Source organism: Trichosurus vulpecula, chromosome 2 (assembly GCF_011100635.1).
Source record: "Trichosurus vulpecula isolate mTriVul1 chromosome 2, mTriVul1.pri, whole genome shotgun sequence".
In the NCBI taxonomy this organism is placed as follows: Eukaryota; Metazoa; Chordata; class Mammalia; order Diprotodontia; family Phalangeridae; genus Trichosurus; species Trichosurus vulpecula.
The window spans coordinates 387,679,161-387,696,774 of NC_050574.1; the positions used below are offsets into that span (position 1 = coordinate 387,679,161).

At 37.6% G+C, this 17,614-nt stretch overlaps 1 protein-coding gene across 1 annotated transcript; it reads right to left on the minus strand.

Annotated features, from left to right (window-relative positions):
- Nucleotides 1-3,943: 3,943 nt before the first annotated feature.
- Nucleotides 3,944-17,389, minus strand: C2H2orf15 (chromosome 2 C2orf15 homolog). The gene is made up of 2 exons (XM_036747564.1): nucleotides 17,319-17,389; nucleotides 3,944-4,567 (listed from the first exon to the last, which is right to left on the minus strand). The coding sequence occupies exon 2, from the start codon at nucleotides 4,543-4,545 to the stop codon at nucleotides 4,267-4,269; it is 279 nt and encodes a 92-aa protein (XP_036603459.1). The 5' UTR covers nucleotides 4,546-4,567; nucleotides 17,319-17,389; the 3' UTR covers nucleotides 3,944-4,266.
- Between the last annotated feature and the right edge of the window lie 225 nt (nucleotides 17,390-17,614).

The following is a 17,614-nucleotide window of genomic DNA, read 5'->3' on the forward strand; positions in this document are numbered from 1 at the left end:
GTTCCCCCGATTAGAATGTGAGCTCCTAGAAGGTGGAAACTAGCTTGTTTTTCTATTTGTATACCTATCATTTAGCACACTGCTTTGTACACAGTAAGCTTTTTCATTCATTACCTTTTCCTTCCTCTTATAGTCAAATTCTTAGTCTCTTTTTCCTGCCTCCATTTCCTCCACTTCATTCTCATCCAGCTCTCTAGAATGTGTCGTGTATACCCAATAAGCAGCTGAAATAGTTCTCTCCAAGGTCTCTAATGCCATCATTTTTTTTTGGAGGGGGGAAGGCAGGGCAATTGGGGTTAAGTGACTTGCTCAAGGTCCCACAGCTAGGAAGTGTGTCAAGAGTCTGAGGTCAGATTTGAACTCAGGTCCTCCTCATTCCAGGGCTGGTGCTCTACTCACTTCACCATCTAGCTGCCCCTAATGCCATCCTTATTAAATCCAATGGATTTTTTTGTTGTTATTGTTATTTGAATGCTGTGCAGCATTCATTACCTACCTGCTCTTCCCTTGGCTTATCTAACCACTTAACTTCCTACTTCCCATTCCATAAATGGAATAATCCCTCAAGGTACAGTAGACCTTATTTTCTGCTCTTTCTACACTCAATCTCATCTAATCCCATGATTTTAATGATCACATCCATACACTGACTTTCAAATACAGTCTCTCCTCAGATATATAGTCTCATATTTTCAACTGTCTGCTAGCTATCTCCAGTTTAATGTGTGCCAAATTGGACTCTCTTCATGCAAGACCTAGCCTTCCCCAGAACTTTTCTATTTCTGTGTATAGCTTAACACAGTGCTTGACACACAGTAGGCACTTAATAAATGTTGACTGACTGTATCATCATCTGTATAGCCACATAGATTCAGAATCTTAAAATTATTTGTGACTCTTTCACATCTAATGAGTTGCCAAGCCCTATCAATTCTTCCTTAGCAATATATCTTCAATCTATTCCTTTTTATAACTGCTTCAAATAGCCTGTACCTCATGTCCTTTTACCTAGACTATTTAACAGCCTCTTAATCAGTCCTTCTCTAATTCATCTTTATTACCAAATACTACCTATCTTCACTAACCCAGCAATATTCCTAATGCACCTCTCCAAGCTCTTAGAGCTCTTTTATTCAAAACCTCTAATGGCTTTTCATTGCCTTAAACTCCTGAGCCTCAAATCAAAATCCTCCAAAATCTGGCTCTAACCTGTTCTCTCATATTTTGGCCAAAACGTGCAACCACCCCCCATTCTAATCATGCCATCTCTTGCCTTTATACCTTTCCTCATGCCACCCCCATGCCTGGAAGTGACTCAACAACATGCTTGCTCACCCTAAATCTCAACTCCTAGGCCCAATTTAGATGCTATTTCTAGAGATTCTTCACTAATCTCTTACCTCTCCCCTTCCTACCAACCACAAAGGAATGATTTGTCCCTTTGAAAATATTTCATAGCACTTTACTCAGAATCTCTCCTTTGTAAGAAAAGTTTACTTTTTACAAAATAAGCATGACATCAAGTACATGTATGATACACACACACACACATACACACAGTTATGTTTATCCACTCTCCCATATTATAAGCTTCAGAACAAGGTCTGTGTTCTATCTTTGTAATTCTATTCTTAGCAAAGTAATGCTAGGTGTTTTATTCAATCAAATTAAATATTAAGTGCTTAATATGAAAAGCATTGTTAAATATAGGGTAAAAAAGTTAGATCTAACACCAACTCTCCTATCAAATAGTTTACAACCTAACAGCTTGATTTAATGGAAACAGCACTGATTTAGAATCAGAAGACCTGGTCCAAGCAAGAAGTCAATGTAGTATGGTAGTCCAATTCAAGATTTGCTGACACCTCCCCGCCCCACCCCCCAAACCCAGACACATAAACTTCAGTTTGTCTATTAATTTAATTAACTCTAGTTTTCTGTGTATGCTTACAACTTCCACTCTTTCCTTATAAGCAACCCAACACATGCCCTGTGATAATCCAGCTTCTAGCTTCTAAGTTGATTCAACTAATTCTGTAGTTTTTTCCTTCTTTTTTAATGTTTGCCTCTTTCTCTCTTTCCCACATTTCTCAGATAATAGGAGTGACACTTAAGATTACCCACTCTATCCACTCCTTGCTCATTCAATATTTGTAACCATAATCACAGAATTCTTCTTTTCACTCTTACCTTTACTCTTATTGTTACATTAAGAGGATGTAAATTTTATTTATGGAGTCAAACCTTTTGTTCCCTCCATCTTGCCTAAGGTTGCTGCAATGGAGGAAATCATACACTTTCTGTCACTTGAATGCCCCATCTCAAGTCCAACCTTGAGGACAGCCGCAGTTTCTCCGAGCCATCTCCACTGGAGCCCAATGGAGTATTCATGTGGGAAATCACATTCCAGCTTTGTCTGGTGATAGGGTGAGTAAATCCTGTTATTTGGATCCTAGTTCTTTGATGTTATGTTTGTCTTCTCAGCTGCTTACACAACAGGCTCACTTCTTTCTCCTCTGTTTTCACTCCTTTGCTTAGTTTTAATTTTTTTTTAGTTCCCTGTTAGGTGGTGTCGTCTACTCATACCAACCACATACCTCTCAATTGCTCTCAGAGTGCTACAGTTTTTTAGTTCTTTGGAGACTACAGTAGTCTGTAACTTGCAGTCATACACCATTGGCAGAATAATGATAGTAAAAAGTCTGGGGCGATTAAAAGAGCATTGTACCTACTCTTTTCTTCCAGTTTAGTTCTGGACTTAAATCACTGCATGTTCATTGTATGGCCTTGGACAAGTCATTTCTACTTTCTGAATCTTGGTTTCCTCATCTATTACTTGAGGAGGCTGGACTCAGATTATCTCTAAGGGCTCTTCCATAAATCCTACAATTCTAGTAATCTCTCTCCCCTTCCTAAAGTAAACAGTACTTTCAAAACCACATTTCAGTGAACCCATGATGGCTAAAAATTTCTTTCTTGATTAAGCCATTTTCTTAGTTACGGTTTACCACTGAAGTTTTGTTTTAAATTATCCTTGATAATACACAAAGCATCTAACTGCTGGCTTGTGTTATTTTTAGCATGATTATTTTTAACACTCTAACTAGCTTAATACCACTGATTATGCTTCATTTACCCATTTCCTCTTTTCATGATTTGTGAGCACTATTTTTTTTTTACCCCACAAGCAAATGCTAATGACTTATTTTTATTGTCCAGAGGCAGACTATTTAAACTAGACATTTGAAGCAGTTACTGGTACATTATAATATACATAAAACATGAAGAAAATAAATATCAATAAAGCATTTTATATCTGAAACAAACTGTTCTGGTTTGACATAATATTACTTGAGCCAATACTCCTGTGGCTAAGCTACTACAGAATAGCAACTGACTGGCATAGAAAATAAAATGGTGTTTTGTTTTGTTTTACACCTATAAGTGTTTCTTATATCTAGCACCACATATTGATGGTACAAAATGGCAGTAGCTACAAGGTAAAAATTTAACATCTTAAAACTTGTCAGTGTATCACTTTAAAATAAATTGTTCAATAAATCAAACATGGAAAAATCACCTTCAAGAGAAGATTTAATTAAAGGACTCCAAAGGTTACAAGTCATTTGTAAAGACTATCTAGCTCCATTTTGGGGAGTCTGTAAGCTTTCTTTACTGTCACCCTCAAGTACTGGAGAATGGTAAGGAAACTAATGAAATTTCAATGTTCATGGGCAACATATATACTTGAAATTGTGTAAAACACTGAAAGCATATTATACTTTTTAATCAATCAAGTATATTTGCCTAGGTAGGTGTTTTGCTACTCAGAAACTCTAAACTATTTTTTGGTAACAAAGATAAAACAGATCAGTAATTAACCTTCCTATAAATTATTAAAAATTCTATAAAATAATATTTTCATAATTAGGGGTCAGGAAAAAAGATACTACTAGATGCTAAAATAGTAGATATTAAGATCAAACTAGTCTTATGTATTTAAACACCATTACTGCAAAACCCCAGTACTTTACAAAGGCACAATACAGCACTGGATCTATCTGCTTCAACTAGTGGAAAGCTTTTTCTTCAAAGAGGCTTTTAGTCATCTTTTTGTTACCAAGAAAAATAAATTCAGTACATTGTGTCAAAGTAGCAAATAAGAATTAGTAAAACTCTCCATTTTTTCAAGTTTACAAATAAAATTAGGCAGTTTGACTCACCAATTAATCAAAGGGGTTGTTTGTTAATAATGTAGACACAGCCTCATTCCACATCTATCATTTCTAGTCCATCTCTTTCTTTAACATATGTCACAGGACTTAGTGCTTTTCCTGAATGAGATTCTGTGCCAGTCTCTTCATTGGGTGTAAAGTTTTCTCCTTGAATTGTATCTTCTAATCTTATTTTTCTGGTATTTTGAAATAATTGAGTCACTGGTCTTAAACTGGTTTTCTCAGTCCTTCGGATTAAATGATCCTCCACTTTTGAATCACTGTGTATAGCAGACACTTGAGTAGCAGATTTACTAAGAGAGAATCCCATTTTGGGACAATATCTTCAAAGTCTGAAAAAAAAATTGCCAAGAAAATTTCTATATAGTTGAAAGGCAATGCTCAAAAATTTTTCTTCAACTTGATCACTGAAAAACTCCTAGTTGAAAGGAAACCAATGAAAATGCCAAAAGCTAGTACTAATTACTTGCCATGTATGCTTAAGACATAATATAAAATTGGAAGGAATGTAATGTCATGGTTGTCATACAGAATTATAGAAAGAAATTACTCCTCCCCACTTATCAATATTTACGAGGTTACATTTTCCTTTTGGGAAGGTTCATAAGTTATTTTTAAAATTTGTTTAACATTTTAACTTATTATTTATTTGAACATGATTTTCTTTTTAAATTTTGAGTTCCAAATTCTCTCCCTCCCTTCCACCCCTGCCCCACCCACTGAGATGCAAACAATGTATCAATTATACATGTGAAGTCATACAAAACATATTTCTGTAATAACCATATTTTTTAAAAAGCAAGAAAAATAAAGAAAGTGAGAAAATTATACTTGAGTTTGAACCCAGAGTTCATTAGTTGGCTCTCTGGAGGTGGATAGCATTTTTTTCATCATGAGTTCTTTGGAACTGTTTTGGATCATTGTATTGATCAGAGTAACCAAGTCTTTCATAGTTGATGATCATTACAACCTTGCTGTTACCGGTTCTCATTTCATGTTGCATAAGTTCATATAGTTCTTGCCATGTTTTTCTGAAACCACGCCCTCATCATTTCTTAAAGGACAATAGTACTCCATCACAATCATATGCCACAACTTGTTCAGCCATTCGCCATTTGATGAGCATCCTCTAAATTTCCAATTCTTTGCCACCACAAAAGAGCTGCTATAAAGATTTTTTTGTTTTGATCTCTTTGGGATACATACCTTGTAGTGGTATTACTGGGTCAAAAGGTATGCAAAGTTTTATAGCCCCTTGAGTATAGTTTAAAATTTACTCCAGAATGGTTGAAGCAGTTCACTACCCCAACAACAGTTCATTCGTCTATTTTTCCCTCATTCCCTCCAGCATTTGTCATTTCTGAGAGGTGTGAGGTGATTTCTCAGAGTTGTTTTAATTTGCATTTCTCTAATCGAAAGTGATATAGGTTATTTTGACTACAGATAGCTTTGATTTCTTATTCTGAAAACTGCCTGGTTATATCCCTTTATTATCAATTGGGGAACAGTTGTTATTTTTATACATTTGGCTTAGTTCTATACTCAGTATCTATTTGAGAAATGAGGCATTCTCCAGAGAAACAGTGTAAAATTTTTTAATATTATATCATCGTCTATGACGCCTTTTAACAGAATGTAGTTTTCCCTGATTATCTCTTTCAATTAGGTCAGTTTTTGCTTTTGCTTCGTCTGAGATCATCATGATTGTTACTCCTGCCTTTTTAGTTCAGCTGATGCATATTAGATTCTACTCCAGACCTTTATTTTAACTCTGGGTGTGCCTTTCTGTTTCAAGTATGTCTCTTGTAAACAATTGTATTGGCAACCAAAAATGGACTCCTTAGCACTTAGTTAACAAGTGCCCTTGACTAGTTTGGCTTTTTCCCCTGAACTGAATGCTGTTTGTATGTTGGACTGGAGTAAGCTTGTCGGCCCCTTCACCTTGCTTCCCTTGCTTAAGCTGATGGAAAGAACCTGTGCTTTCCCGGTCAACCCCTTCACCTTGCTTAAGCAGATTGAAAGAACCTGTGCTTTCCCCGGTGTACCTTACACCCCCGCAGAAGCTGGATGGTTAAAAGCAGCTCTGGATGGTTAAAAGCAGCTCCCGTTGGAGCCAGAGGCTGCTACAGCTACAGCCACAGCCGCAGCTATAGCCACAGCGACAGCCACAGCTGAAGCAGGAGCTGCCAGTAGCAGAGCTGACCTACGGGAGGAAGCTGAACAAAGACTTCAGGCCAGTGGGTAATCTTTTTACCATAGAGGGGGAAGCATGATTTTGCTTTACACAATCATGCTTCTCTGTAGCCTCCTGGTTACTCTTTCAAGGCGTACTTATTGGGCCTGGAAGCTTTTGATCAATATATCAAAATGGGGTTGCTGGTTCATGGGTTGGTTACTGTGGAGCCTAAATATATGTTTTGATTCTTCTGCCTTCTACTTTGAGAGTTTCTTATATCCGGCGGTTCCGAACCTTTCAGACATGTTTATGATCCTCTTTGAGATTATAAACTCTGCCCTCCTAATACAACAATATATTGTTGGATTCTGGTTTCTAATCCATTTTGCCATCTGCTACTGTTTTATGAGCTAGCTCATCCCACTCACATTTAGTTATGATTACTATGTATTTTCCTCTGTCTCATTTTTTTTGTTTCTTCTCTTTTTATCCTGTCCCTCCTCAAAAGTCTGTTTTGCTTCAGACCACTGCCTCCCTTAATCTGCCCTCACTTTTACCATCTCTCCCCCCTTACTCATCCCCTTCCCCTCCCTATTAGGTAAGTTACTTTTCTATATTCAGCTGAGTGTGTAAAAATATTCTTCCCTCTTTGAACCAATTCTGATGCTTGAGGTTCAAGGTTTTATTATGCTGGAAAAATGTCTCACCCTGTCCTTGGTCCTGTCACTCCAAAATTCGATTTGAGGTGTTTTTTACAGTTGTTTAGAGGGGAATATTGGAAGAGTTCAGCTGGGTAGCTGCCCCTAATCTACCATTTTGGCTCCTGGTTCTTAAATTCTTCTGGAAACCTTTTTGTAATGCATATGAACCACCAAGTGTTAATCTCAAGTCACTTTTCAAAAAGTAGCAAGGTAGCACTTGCTGCCTTCCCTCCCCTCCTATTTTTCCCTCCATTGTACAGGCCCTTCCTTGAGCTCTTTTATAGGAGCAAAATTTCCCCATTCTACCTCTCCCTTACCCCCCTTCTCCTACACCATGCCTTTTTCCGCCTTCATTTTTTTGGAGATCATTTCAACATAACTGACTCACAACTATGCCCTCTTGTCTATGGAAACTCCTTTTAACTGCTTTAATAATGATAAAGGTTTTAGGAGTTACATGTATCATCTTCCCCTTTGGAATATAAACAGTTTAACTTTATTGAGTCCCTTATGATTACTCTTTCATGTTTACCTTCTCATGCTTCTCTTATGTGTTATGTTTCAATGTCAAATTTTCTATTCAACTCTGGTCTTTTCATTAGGAATGTTTGAAAGCCTTCTATTTTATTAAATAGCAATTTTTTTTTCCTCCAAAGGATTATACACAGTTTTACTGAGTAAATTATTCTTGGTTGTGATCCTTGTTCCTTTGCCTTCCAGGATATCATATTCCAAGCCCTCCATTCCTTTATCATGGAAGCCACTAATCTTGTGAATCCTGTTACACCATGGTATTTGAATTGTTTCTTTCTGGCTGCTTGCAGTATTTCCTCCTTGGCCTGGGAGCTCTGAAATTTGGCTGTAATATTCCCAGGAGTTTTCATTTTGGGATCTATTTCAAGAGGTGATTGGTGGATTCTTTCAATTTCTATTTTATACTTTGGATCTAAAATATCAGAATTTTCCTTGATACTTTCTTGAAATATGGTATCTAGGCTCTTTCTTTGATCATGGCTTTCAGGTAGTTCAATAATTCTTAAATTATCTTGCCGTGATCTATTTTCCAAGTCAGTTGTTTTTCCAATGAGATATTTCACATGTTCTAGTTCTTCACTGTTTTGACTTTGTTCTATTGTTTCTTGATGTCTCATGGAGTCATTAGCTTCCACTTGCCCAATTTTGATTTTTAAGGAGTTGCTTTCTTCAGTGAATTTTTTTAAACCTCTTTTTCCATTTAGCAAAGTCTGCTTTTTAAGGAGTTCTTTACACTTCTGGGAATTTTATCATTAGGCCAATTCTATTTTTTTTTTTTTTGCAGGGGGCGAAGGCAGGGTAATTAGGGTTAAGTGACCAATTCTGTTTTTTAAAGTGTTATTTTCTTCAGTGAGATTTTGTACCTCTCTTACCAAGCTGTTAATTCTCTTTTTATAATTTTCTAGTACCATTCTAATTTATTTTCCCAATTTTTCCTCTACCATTCATTTTTTTAATGCTTCCAGGAATTCTTGTTAGGTTTGGGTCCAGTTAGCATTTTTTTGAGGCTTTGTTCATGGCTATTTTCACATTGTTGTCTTCTTCTATGTCTCGGTCTTCCCTGCCACCAAATTGGCTTTTTATGGTCAAATTCCTTTTTTGGTTGTTGTTCATTTGTTTTTCCAGCCTACTTCTTAACTTTGAACTGCATATTAAAGTTGGGCTTTGTTCACCTACGGGCAGGGAGGCACTGTCTCAAGCTTTAGGCTTTTTGGTGCTGCTGTTTCCAGAGCTAGTTGAGGGGTGGGGGTGGGGTCTGCAAGGCGGTGTGATCCTGGGAGAGCTACGGTCATTGCTCTTGGTCTATACTCAGTTCTTTACCCAGGAAAGGTCCCTGGTCCCCTGCAGCCACAAGCATTAGATCTTTTCTTTGCTTTGGAACTGCGACCAGGACCCCTACTCCCTTGTGATCAATCCCCAGCTCTCCTCTGTGCCCTGGAACTGCAACTGAGAATTTCATATGGGCAACAGAGTTGTCAATCAGTGCCAGCTGTGCCTAGTAAGAGCACAGGGTTCCCTGTAATCTTTCTGACCTACTGTTTGATCTCATCATCATCTCTGGGGTGAGAGCTCCTGAAAGGTGCTATAGCCATAGTGTGTGTGCGCTCTGGACAGGCCTCCACCCTTATGTCACAAACTTCTCCTGCTGAAAAAATGTCTCACCCTGTCCTTGGTCCTGTCACTCCAAAATTAGATTTGAAGTGTTATTTTAAAGTTGTTTAGAGGGGAATATTGGAAGAGTTCAGCTGGGTAGCTGCCCCTAATCTACCATTTTGGTTCCTGGTTCTTAAGTTTTTCAAATTCTTCTGGAAACTTTTTTTTAATGCATATGAACCACCAAAGTGTTAATTTCAAGTCACTTTTCAAAAAGTAGCAAGGTAGCACACTGATTTTATAATTCTGAATGCCATTAATTCGTGTTATAAAATAATTTATTCATTCAATAGATATTTATTGAGCACTTACTGGAGGCATCTGGTAGCTCAGTGGATAGAACACTGAGCCTGGAGTCAGGAAGACCTGAGTTCAAATCCAGCCTCAGACACTGTCTAATTAATCACTTACCTTTTGCTAGGCAATCAGAAGTTATCTAATGGAAAAAGAAATGGCAAACCATTCCAGTATCTTTGCCCAGAAAACCTCAAATGGAGTCATAAAGGATAAAACACAACTGAGATGAGTGAACAATCTACCCCCCCCCCCAAAAAAAAAAACACTTGGTTTATGGAAAACATTGTCCTAGACTCTCTGCAGTATGCCAACAATGGTTCTTGTTCTCAACAAACTCACAGTATAGTAAAACAAGATACATCACACCTTAATACTCTAATCTTATTTTGTGCAGAAGTGATATGCAACTATTTTTGAAAATTTTCAAATAAAATTTTAGCTTTGAAAACCTATTCTTCCAAATGTATACACAAAGATGGACACTATTGATAGAAAGAGAATACTGGAATTAATGTTCAGTATTCTCAAAACACTGAGACCAATTAAGATTAAGTCCATTTTAAGGCATTACAGAGAAGAACAAAATAAATTACTAAAGCTACCTCAGAGTTCCTCAGTGAGTTGAAACCTAATTAGGTACTCCTTGGGTATAATTTACCCAATCATAAATATTTAACAATCTTTCCAGACACCATTTCTGGGTTGAACTACAAATTCTAGGGAATTACTTTCTGCATAATTAGTATTTCAAATGTTTTTTTTATTTTTTACATCTTCACTACTAAGATATTCAGTATTTCTTATCACATACCTAGGACCTTGGGAAAATGACAAGCTGTACTTATAATCGTTACTAAAAGTTTACTTCAAGTAACTCAAGCTCTTAAATGATTAAAATATTAAAATTCTACATAAGTATGAAGTACTTTTTTTGATCTGTGGATAAAATAAGCATGAATCAGTAGAAAAGCAAAATTTATATGGACCTACTGAAAAACAAAAAAGGGTGAGAGGCATCCTGGCACATTGGATAGGGGGGTGGCCTTGGAGCAAGAAATACTTGGGTTCAAGACTAATCCTTGACATATGTGTCTCACTCTGAACAAGTCACTTAAACCCCCAGAGCCCCAGGAATGCAGAAACAGACCAGTTGGAGTTTCCTAAATAGATAAAATTACTAAAAATAGTTCCAAAGGTTATCTCACCCAATCAAATCAAAGCTTGCATTTACTGAAGAGAACTTTAAGCACAGTAGAATAGGGTCCTAAGCACAATGCAATGCCTAGCACATAGGAGGAGCTTAATAATTACTTACAGGTTGATAAATATGCATCTGAGATAAAAAAAATTTGGAAAGATTTGTGAAAGATTTTAAAAGGATCATAGACTTAGAGATGGAAGAGACTTTGCAAATAATCCAGTCTAAACTAGTCATTTTATAGATATGTTAACAGTCCCAGAAACATTCAGTGACGTTCTTTGTTAAACTTCTGAAATCTGAATTAGCCTCTGTTAGCTATTCAGCTTTGAAGTATCTTCTCTTTATCACTAAAATATTCTAATATTTGACCCAGATTATTAAAGTTGAGTTGATTCTGTTCTCTGACTTTTTACTTTAAGAAACAAGTAGACGGTTTCCTTTCCCTAATCTTTCTTCCACCTATCTTTTACCTATTACTTCCCATAAGAGAAGGCAGAATTAAAGTACCATTGGCATAGCAGGCAGGACTGGTCTGTTTCCGCATTCCTAGGGTTCTTTGTTTGATCATGGCTTTCAGGTAGTCCAAGAATTCTTAATCTCTCCTTGATCTATTTTCCAGGTCAGTTTTTTTTGATGTGATATTTCTTATTTTCTTCTATATTGTCAGTCTTTTGACTTTGTTTCTTGATGTCTCAGAGAGTTATTAGCTTCCATTTGACCACTTCTTATGTTTAAGGAATTATTTTCTTCAGTGAGATTTTGTATCACTTTTTACCAAGCTGTTAATTTTCTTTTCATCATCTTCTTGCACTGCTCTCATTTCTTTTCCTAATTTCTTCTCTATCGCTCTTATTAAAACCATTTTTTACTCTTTTAAAATCTCTTTCTTTAGCTCTTCTAGAAATTCTTGTTGGGCTTGTGTGCAATCTGCATTTTTAAAAGACTTTCCTTTTAGATATTTTGAAGTTGTTAACTTCTTCTGAGTTTGTATCTTAAGCTTCCCTGTCACCATGGAAGCTATTTATGATGAGGTTCCTTTTTTGTTGTTGCAAATTATTCCAGCCTACATCTTGAGTTGGGGCTTTATGTTGGAGTTGGGCTCTACTCACTTCTGCGGTGGGCTATTCTGAGCTTCTGTGGCTAGATTTGGGGGCCTGTAGGTTTTTGGTGCTTTCAAGGAGGTGTGATCTGGGGAGAGTTCTGTTCACTATCTCACTCTGGTCCTTACCCAAGTAGGGCCTCTGTCCTCTCTAGATCACAGAGTGAAACTGCGCCTCTCTGCCTGGTTCTGCAATCCAGAACTGGCTAATGGGCAACACAATTGCCAAATGGTGCCTAGTCCCATGTCCAGTGTTAGCAAAGGGGTCCCTTGTAACCTCTTTCTGACCAAGTATTTTGTCCCCTAACTGTCCTTAGGTGCTGAGAACTCCTGGTGCTGCCCCTGCTGCCATAGCAGCTACTTTCCCCAAGCCTATAGCCAGTGATGCTTCTGCCATGCTGTGTACCTGGCCAGCTCCCACTCCAGTGTCCACAGACCTGTTTCCTAAACTGTCTTGGGCTGGGAAAAGGTCTCACTGACTTATTTTTTGTTATCCCACTCAGAATTTGATTTGACACACATTTTAAAAGTTATTTAAGGGTTGGGAGAGCTCAACAGAAATGCTCACTGTACTTTGTCATCTTGGCTCCACTTCTCCCTATCACTGTCAAGGTCCCTAGGCTTGGCAAACTAGATGTCATCCTCTGCTCCTAATTCCCATACTCCCCCCGCCCCTGCCAATATTCAACCTGATGCCAAGGTCTGTTGATTTCACCTTTGCAAAATCTCTCTTTTGCCCCCTTCTCTCCTTTGACACTGCCCTGGTGCAGGCCCTCATCTCATTAAGCCTGGACTATTCCCCACTCCAGCCCATCTTCCATTTAGCAGTCAGTAATTTTCCTAAAGCACAGATCTGACCATGTCACCTCCCTATTCACTAAACTCCAGTGGTTCCTTATCACCCTGAGGATCAAATATAAATCCTCTGCTTGGGATTCAAACTCTTCATAACCTAGCCTCTCCCCTCACCTTTCCAGTTTTCTTACATATACCACTACCCATGTACTCTTCAATCCAGTGACACCGTCCTTGTTGATGCCTGAACAAGATACTCATCTCCCAACTGTGGGCACTGCCACTGGCTGTCCCCCATGGCCAGAATGCTCTCCCTCCTTGTTTCCACCTCTTGACTTTCCTTTCCTGGCTTCCTTCAAATTCCAGCTAAAATCTTACATTCTACAGGAAGCCTTTCCCAACCTCTATTAATTCTAGTGCCTTCTCTCTGTTGATTACTTCCTATCTATCCTGTATGTAGCTTGTTTGTACATATTTGTTTGCACGTTATCTCCACCATTAGGCTGTGAGCTCCTTGATAGTAGACTAGCTTCTGACAGTCTTTGAATCCCCAGCACTAAAGACAGTGCATGGTATATAGTAGGTGCTTAATAAATGCTTATTGACAGACTCTAGGATTTGAAGCTCTTTACAACTTTGTTTCCAGACTTCTTACATATTACTACTCTCTACAATTCAGCTTTACTGATGTACTTACTGTTCTTCACACACAGCAGTGTATCTTTCATCTTTCTGCTTTTGCTCTGGCTGTCCCCATCCCTGGAATATACTACCTTCACATCTACCTCTAAAAATTCCTGCCTCCCTTCAAGCCTCAGTGCAGAAGTCTTTCTTAGTGCCCTCAGCTGCTAGTGCCTTCCCCCTTTAGAATTACCTTCTATTAACCTACAATTATTTGTGTACATGCTAGCTCCCTCAATAGAATGTGTGCTTCTTGTGGGCAGGGGCTGCTTTTACTTTTTTTTTTTTGTGGTATTTTCAGGGTTTAGCAATGCCTGACACATAACCGGAAGTTAATAAACTCTTGTTGACTGATTGGTGGACATTTATTCATATATTGTTTTACACTGCTTTTTGCTTTATGGGCACAGTTTGTTTCCTTAATAGTGAGTTCAGCTTCTTAAGGACACGGAACAGTTTTATCGTGTTTTATCTCTAAAAATGCCCACAGTAACGCCAGGTACATAGTTTGTTAATAAATATTTGTTGAACTAGAATATTTGTTGATCTAGAAGATGAAATGATCTGCTTCAAAAAGTGAAACAACTCCTATGTAACTTTTAGGAACAGAAGAAAAAAACAGAAACCACTGACCATCAATTTATTATCAGCTAGCCTAATTAATAAATTAATTATTGCCCAGAAACTCTCTTGGGCTTTTCATTTGTCTCAGTTTCTTTGAAACCAACTTTCTGCAAAATAGTATTCCATTACATTCATATACAAGAATTTGTTCAACCATTTCCCAACTGATGGGCACTTCCTTAGTTTATACTTCTTTGCAACTTGCTAAAAAGGGGCCTTTTCCTCTTTCTTTGATCTCTTTGGAGTATAAGCCTATTATTGAAATGTAGGCTTATTATTAGTATCACCATTAGTCAGTCAACAAGCATTTATTAAGCACCTACTACATGCCAAGCACTAACTAAGCAGTAGAGATACAAAAAGGCAAAAGACAGACTCTGCCCTCAAGGAGCTCACAAACCAGTGGGGGTGACAAGAAACAATTATGTACAAACAAGCTATTTACAGGATAAATAGGAAATAAAAGAAGGAAGGCAATAGAATTGAGAGGTTAAGAAATACTTCATGTAGAAGATGAGAGTTTCATGTAAAAGGTGAAGGAAGCAGGGAAGCCAAAAGGCTTCCACTGGGTCAAAAAGTATGCACAGTTTAGTAACCATTGGGACACAATTCCAAAATGTTTGCCAGAATGGCTAGATCAATTCACAGCCCCACAAACAGTACCTCAATGAGATTATTTTCCTGCATTCCCTTAAACATGTCATTTTTTAAACAATGTTTGCCAATCTAACAGATATGAAGTAGAACTTCCAGAGTTGCTTTAATTTACATTTCTCTATTTACTGATTTGGAGCATTTTTTTTTATATGGTTATAGGTAGTTTAGGTTTCTTCCATGGAGAACTGCCTGTTCATATAGGCTTTGACTATTTATTACATGAGAAATGGCTCTTATTTTCATAAACTTGAATCAATTCCTTGTATATTTTGAAATGAGACCTTCATCAATGAAACTTTCTACAAAGATTTTTTTCCCCCTTCTAATCTGGGCTACGCTGGATTTATGCCAAAACTTTTAAATTTTATATAATCAAAACTGTCCATTTTATTTTCTCATTAGGTCTATTTATAGATCTGAAAGGCAATTTTTCCCTTATCTTCTCTCTAACCTATGATGTAACCTTATATTTGCTATGTATACATTTGGTATGAAGTGCTGTTCTAAACTTAAAATTCTGCTACAATGCTTTTCAGTTTTCCCAGCAGTTTTTGTCAAATAACAAGTTCTTATACTAGTATCTATGGTATTTAAATTTATCAAACACTTGTTGGGTACCTAATTTGTTGTACTGAGTGACCTCTTTATGTTTTAACCAGTACCAAATTGTTTGGATGATTACTGTTTTGTTAGAATAATTTGAAATCTGGTATTAGGTTCCCATCCTTCCTACTTTTTTCATTATTTTACTTCATGTTCTTAATCTTTTGTTCCTTCAGGTTAATTTTTATTATTTCTTCTAGCTCTATAATCCTTTGATAAATCAACTGGCATAGAATGAAACATAAAGTAGTATTTTCATTTTTATTGCATTGGCATAATCTAAACAGTGTTTCTCCAATTGTTTAGGTCTATATTACAGTAAAGAGCTTTTTAAAGGTGTATGCATATTGTTCCTGTTACCCTGGCAGGTCAATTCTCAAATGTTTTAAATATTTTGCAGTTACTTTAAATGGAATTTCTCTTCCTGATGGTATTTGTTAGTAATATACAGAAATGCTGATAATTTATGTGGATTTAATTTTTACTCTACAACTTTGCTGAAATTATTTCAATTTTTTTTTAGTTGACTATAGGGTTCTCAAAGTACACCAATATATCCTTAGAAAAGTGATAATTTTGTTTTTGCTTATTCACTTAATTTTCTCATCTTGTCTTGCTGCTGTAGTTAGTATTTTTAGCACTATTTGAAAGGGCAGTGGTGAAAATGTACCCATTGGCTATAATGATGTAAATGACAATACTAAACTATCCATATTGCTGAATCTTAATGAACCACTTCTCTAGAGAATTGATGACAAAATATACCTCACCCCTCAGTAGAGAGGAGAGAGGACTGAAGTTGTAGAATGTGATACACACTGGATGGAATATTCTGTTGGCTGTGTAGGTTGGTACTGTCGAAATGTTTTTCATTCTTACAAGAAGGATTCAACGGGTACCAAGTTCAATTGGTAAGCCCCAGTCTAGAAGATCAGGAGTACTCCTATGATGACTTGGATTACAAAAAAAAACCAACAAACTTAAGAAAAAAATCTAACTATTGCATATACATTAATGTATCTTATACGTGTATACATAAAAACATGTGTATAAATAAAAATATATCTTAAACGTGTGTACATAAAAACATAAATGTTTACACAAAAACAAAAATATACATACGTATGTATATCTTATACGTGTATACATAAAACTATAGAGACACCTAAAAAATCATAATTATGAAGTTGGGAACATATGAAGTATCTGTATTATAATAATCATTTTTGAAGAAACATCCTATGGAAATTCATATCTACAGGTGTAAAATATAATGTCATAAAAATTATTACCCACCTTTCTAAAACATGAATTACCAATCTCTTCGAGGTGTAACCTGACTTTTTAAAAAGAGATTTGAGCTGTTTCACCAACACTGAAATACACTCCGGGGAAAATTTAGACATCATCCCAGCTATATAAAAAAAAAAAAAAAAGGGAGAGAGAGAAAGAAAAAAAGAAAGAGAGAGGGAGAGGAACCACAATGGTTCAAACACGGACTCTGTTACTTATGAGGGGGTAGGTAGAAATCAACGCATTTACTTCCCCAGAGCACTCTTTTTTAAATGGAAGGCAAAGAGACCAATCTTATTTTCTTTCTCTCACCTTAATTTCTAACTGTAAAATAATTAATATACGAATTCCTTTTCCACAGTGACTAATATAATGGTCATGATTAAATGAGGGCTTATTTCCTAGATATGAAAAGATGGAAAGCACAGATCTCTGTTTTTCTCTAACATTACACAGCAAGAGATCAGACCATTTCTCCCCTTTCCCCGCCCTTTTAAAATAAAAAGCAGCTTTCACGAAAGGGTCAGCCTTTTCCGTTCCCCTTCTGCAGGGATTGGGGAGACGATGACAGAAAAGGGGCCACGCTGAGTGCTCCGCACCCAGGAAGGCTGGAAGAGAGAGATCACGGAGCCGAGACTGGGCTTCGGGCTGGGCCAGCCCCCGCCCCGGGCGTCTCTGAACTGACCGCGGGGGCCCTGCATGGTCGCGTCCGAGATGGGAGCGGGGCGGGCGGAGAGGACCGACTGCCGGGCGCTCCCCGGGCGCTCACCTCGGTCTAGACAGTCGGCTGCGCGGGATCCCGCAGAGGCTACAGGTGGAAACCTCGGGAGGCTGCGCAGCTTCCCGCCGCGCCCAGACTCTGGCCGAAAAGGGCAGTCCACGCTCCAGGAGTAACGGACGAAACCTTCTCTCTAACTCGAGTCCCGTAGATATGGGAATGATAACTACGCCAGGGGGGCGGGAGAAATAAAGAACAGAGCCAAAGCCGTCACGGGTGCCCTACACGGAAAAAAAAGAGCGGGTGTTCCAAGAGGGAGTGGGGACGGCTAAGAGTGGGAAAATGTT

What these genes read in the sequence shown, in the direction of transcription:
- C2H2orf15 (XM_036747564.1), bottom strand. Translation starts at nt 4,545, where the DNA reads ATGGGATTCTCTCTTAGTAAATCTGCTACTCAAGTGTCTGCTATACAC.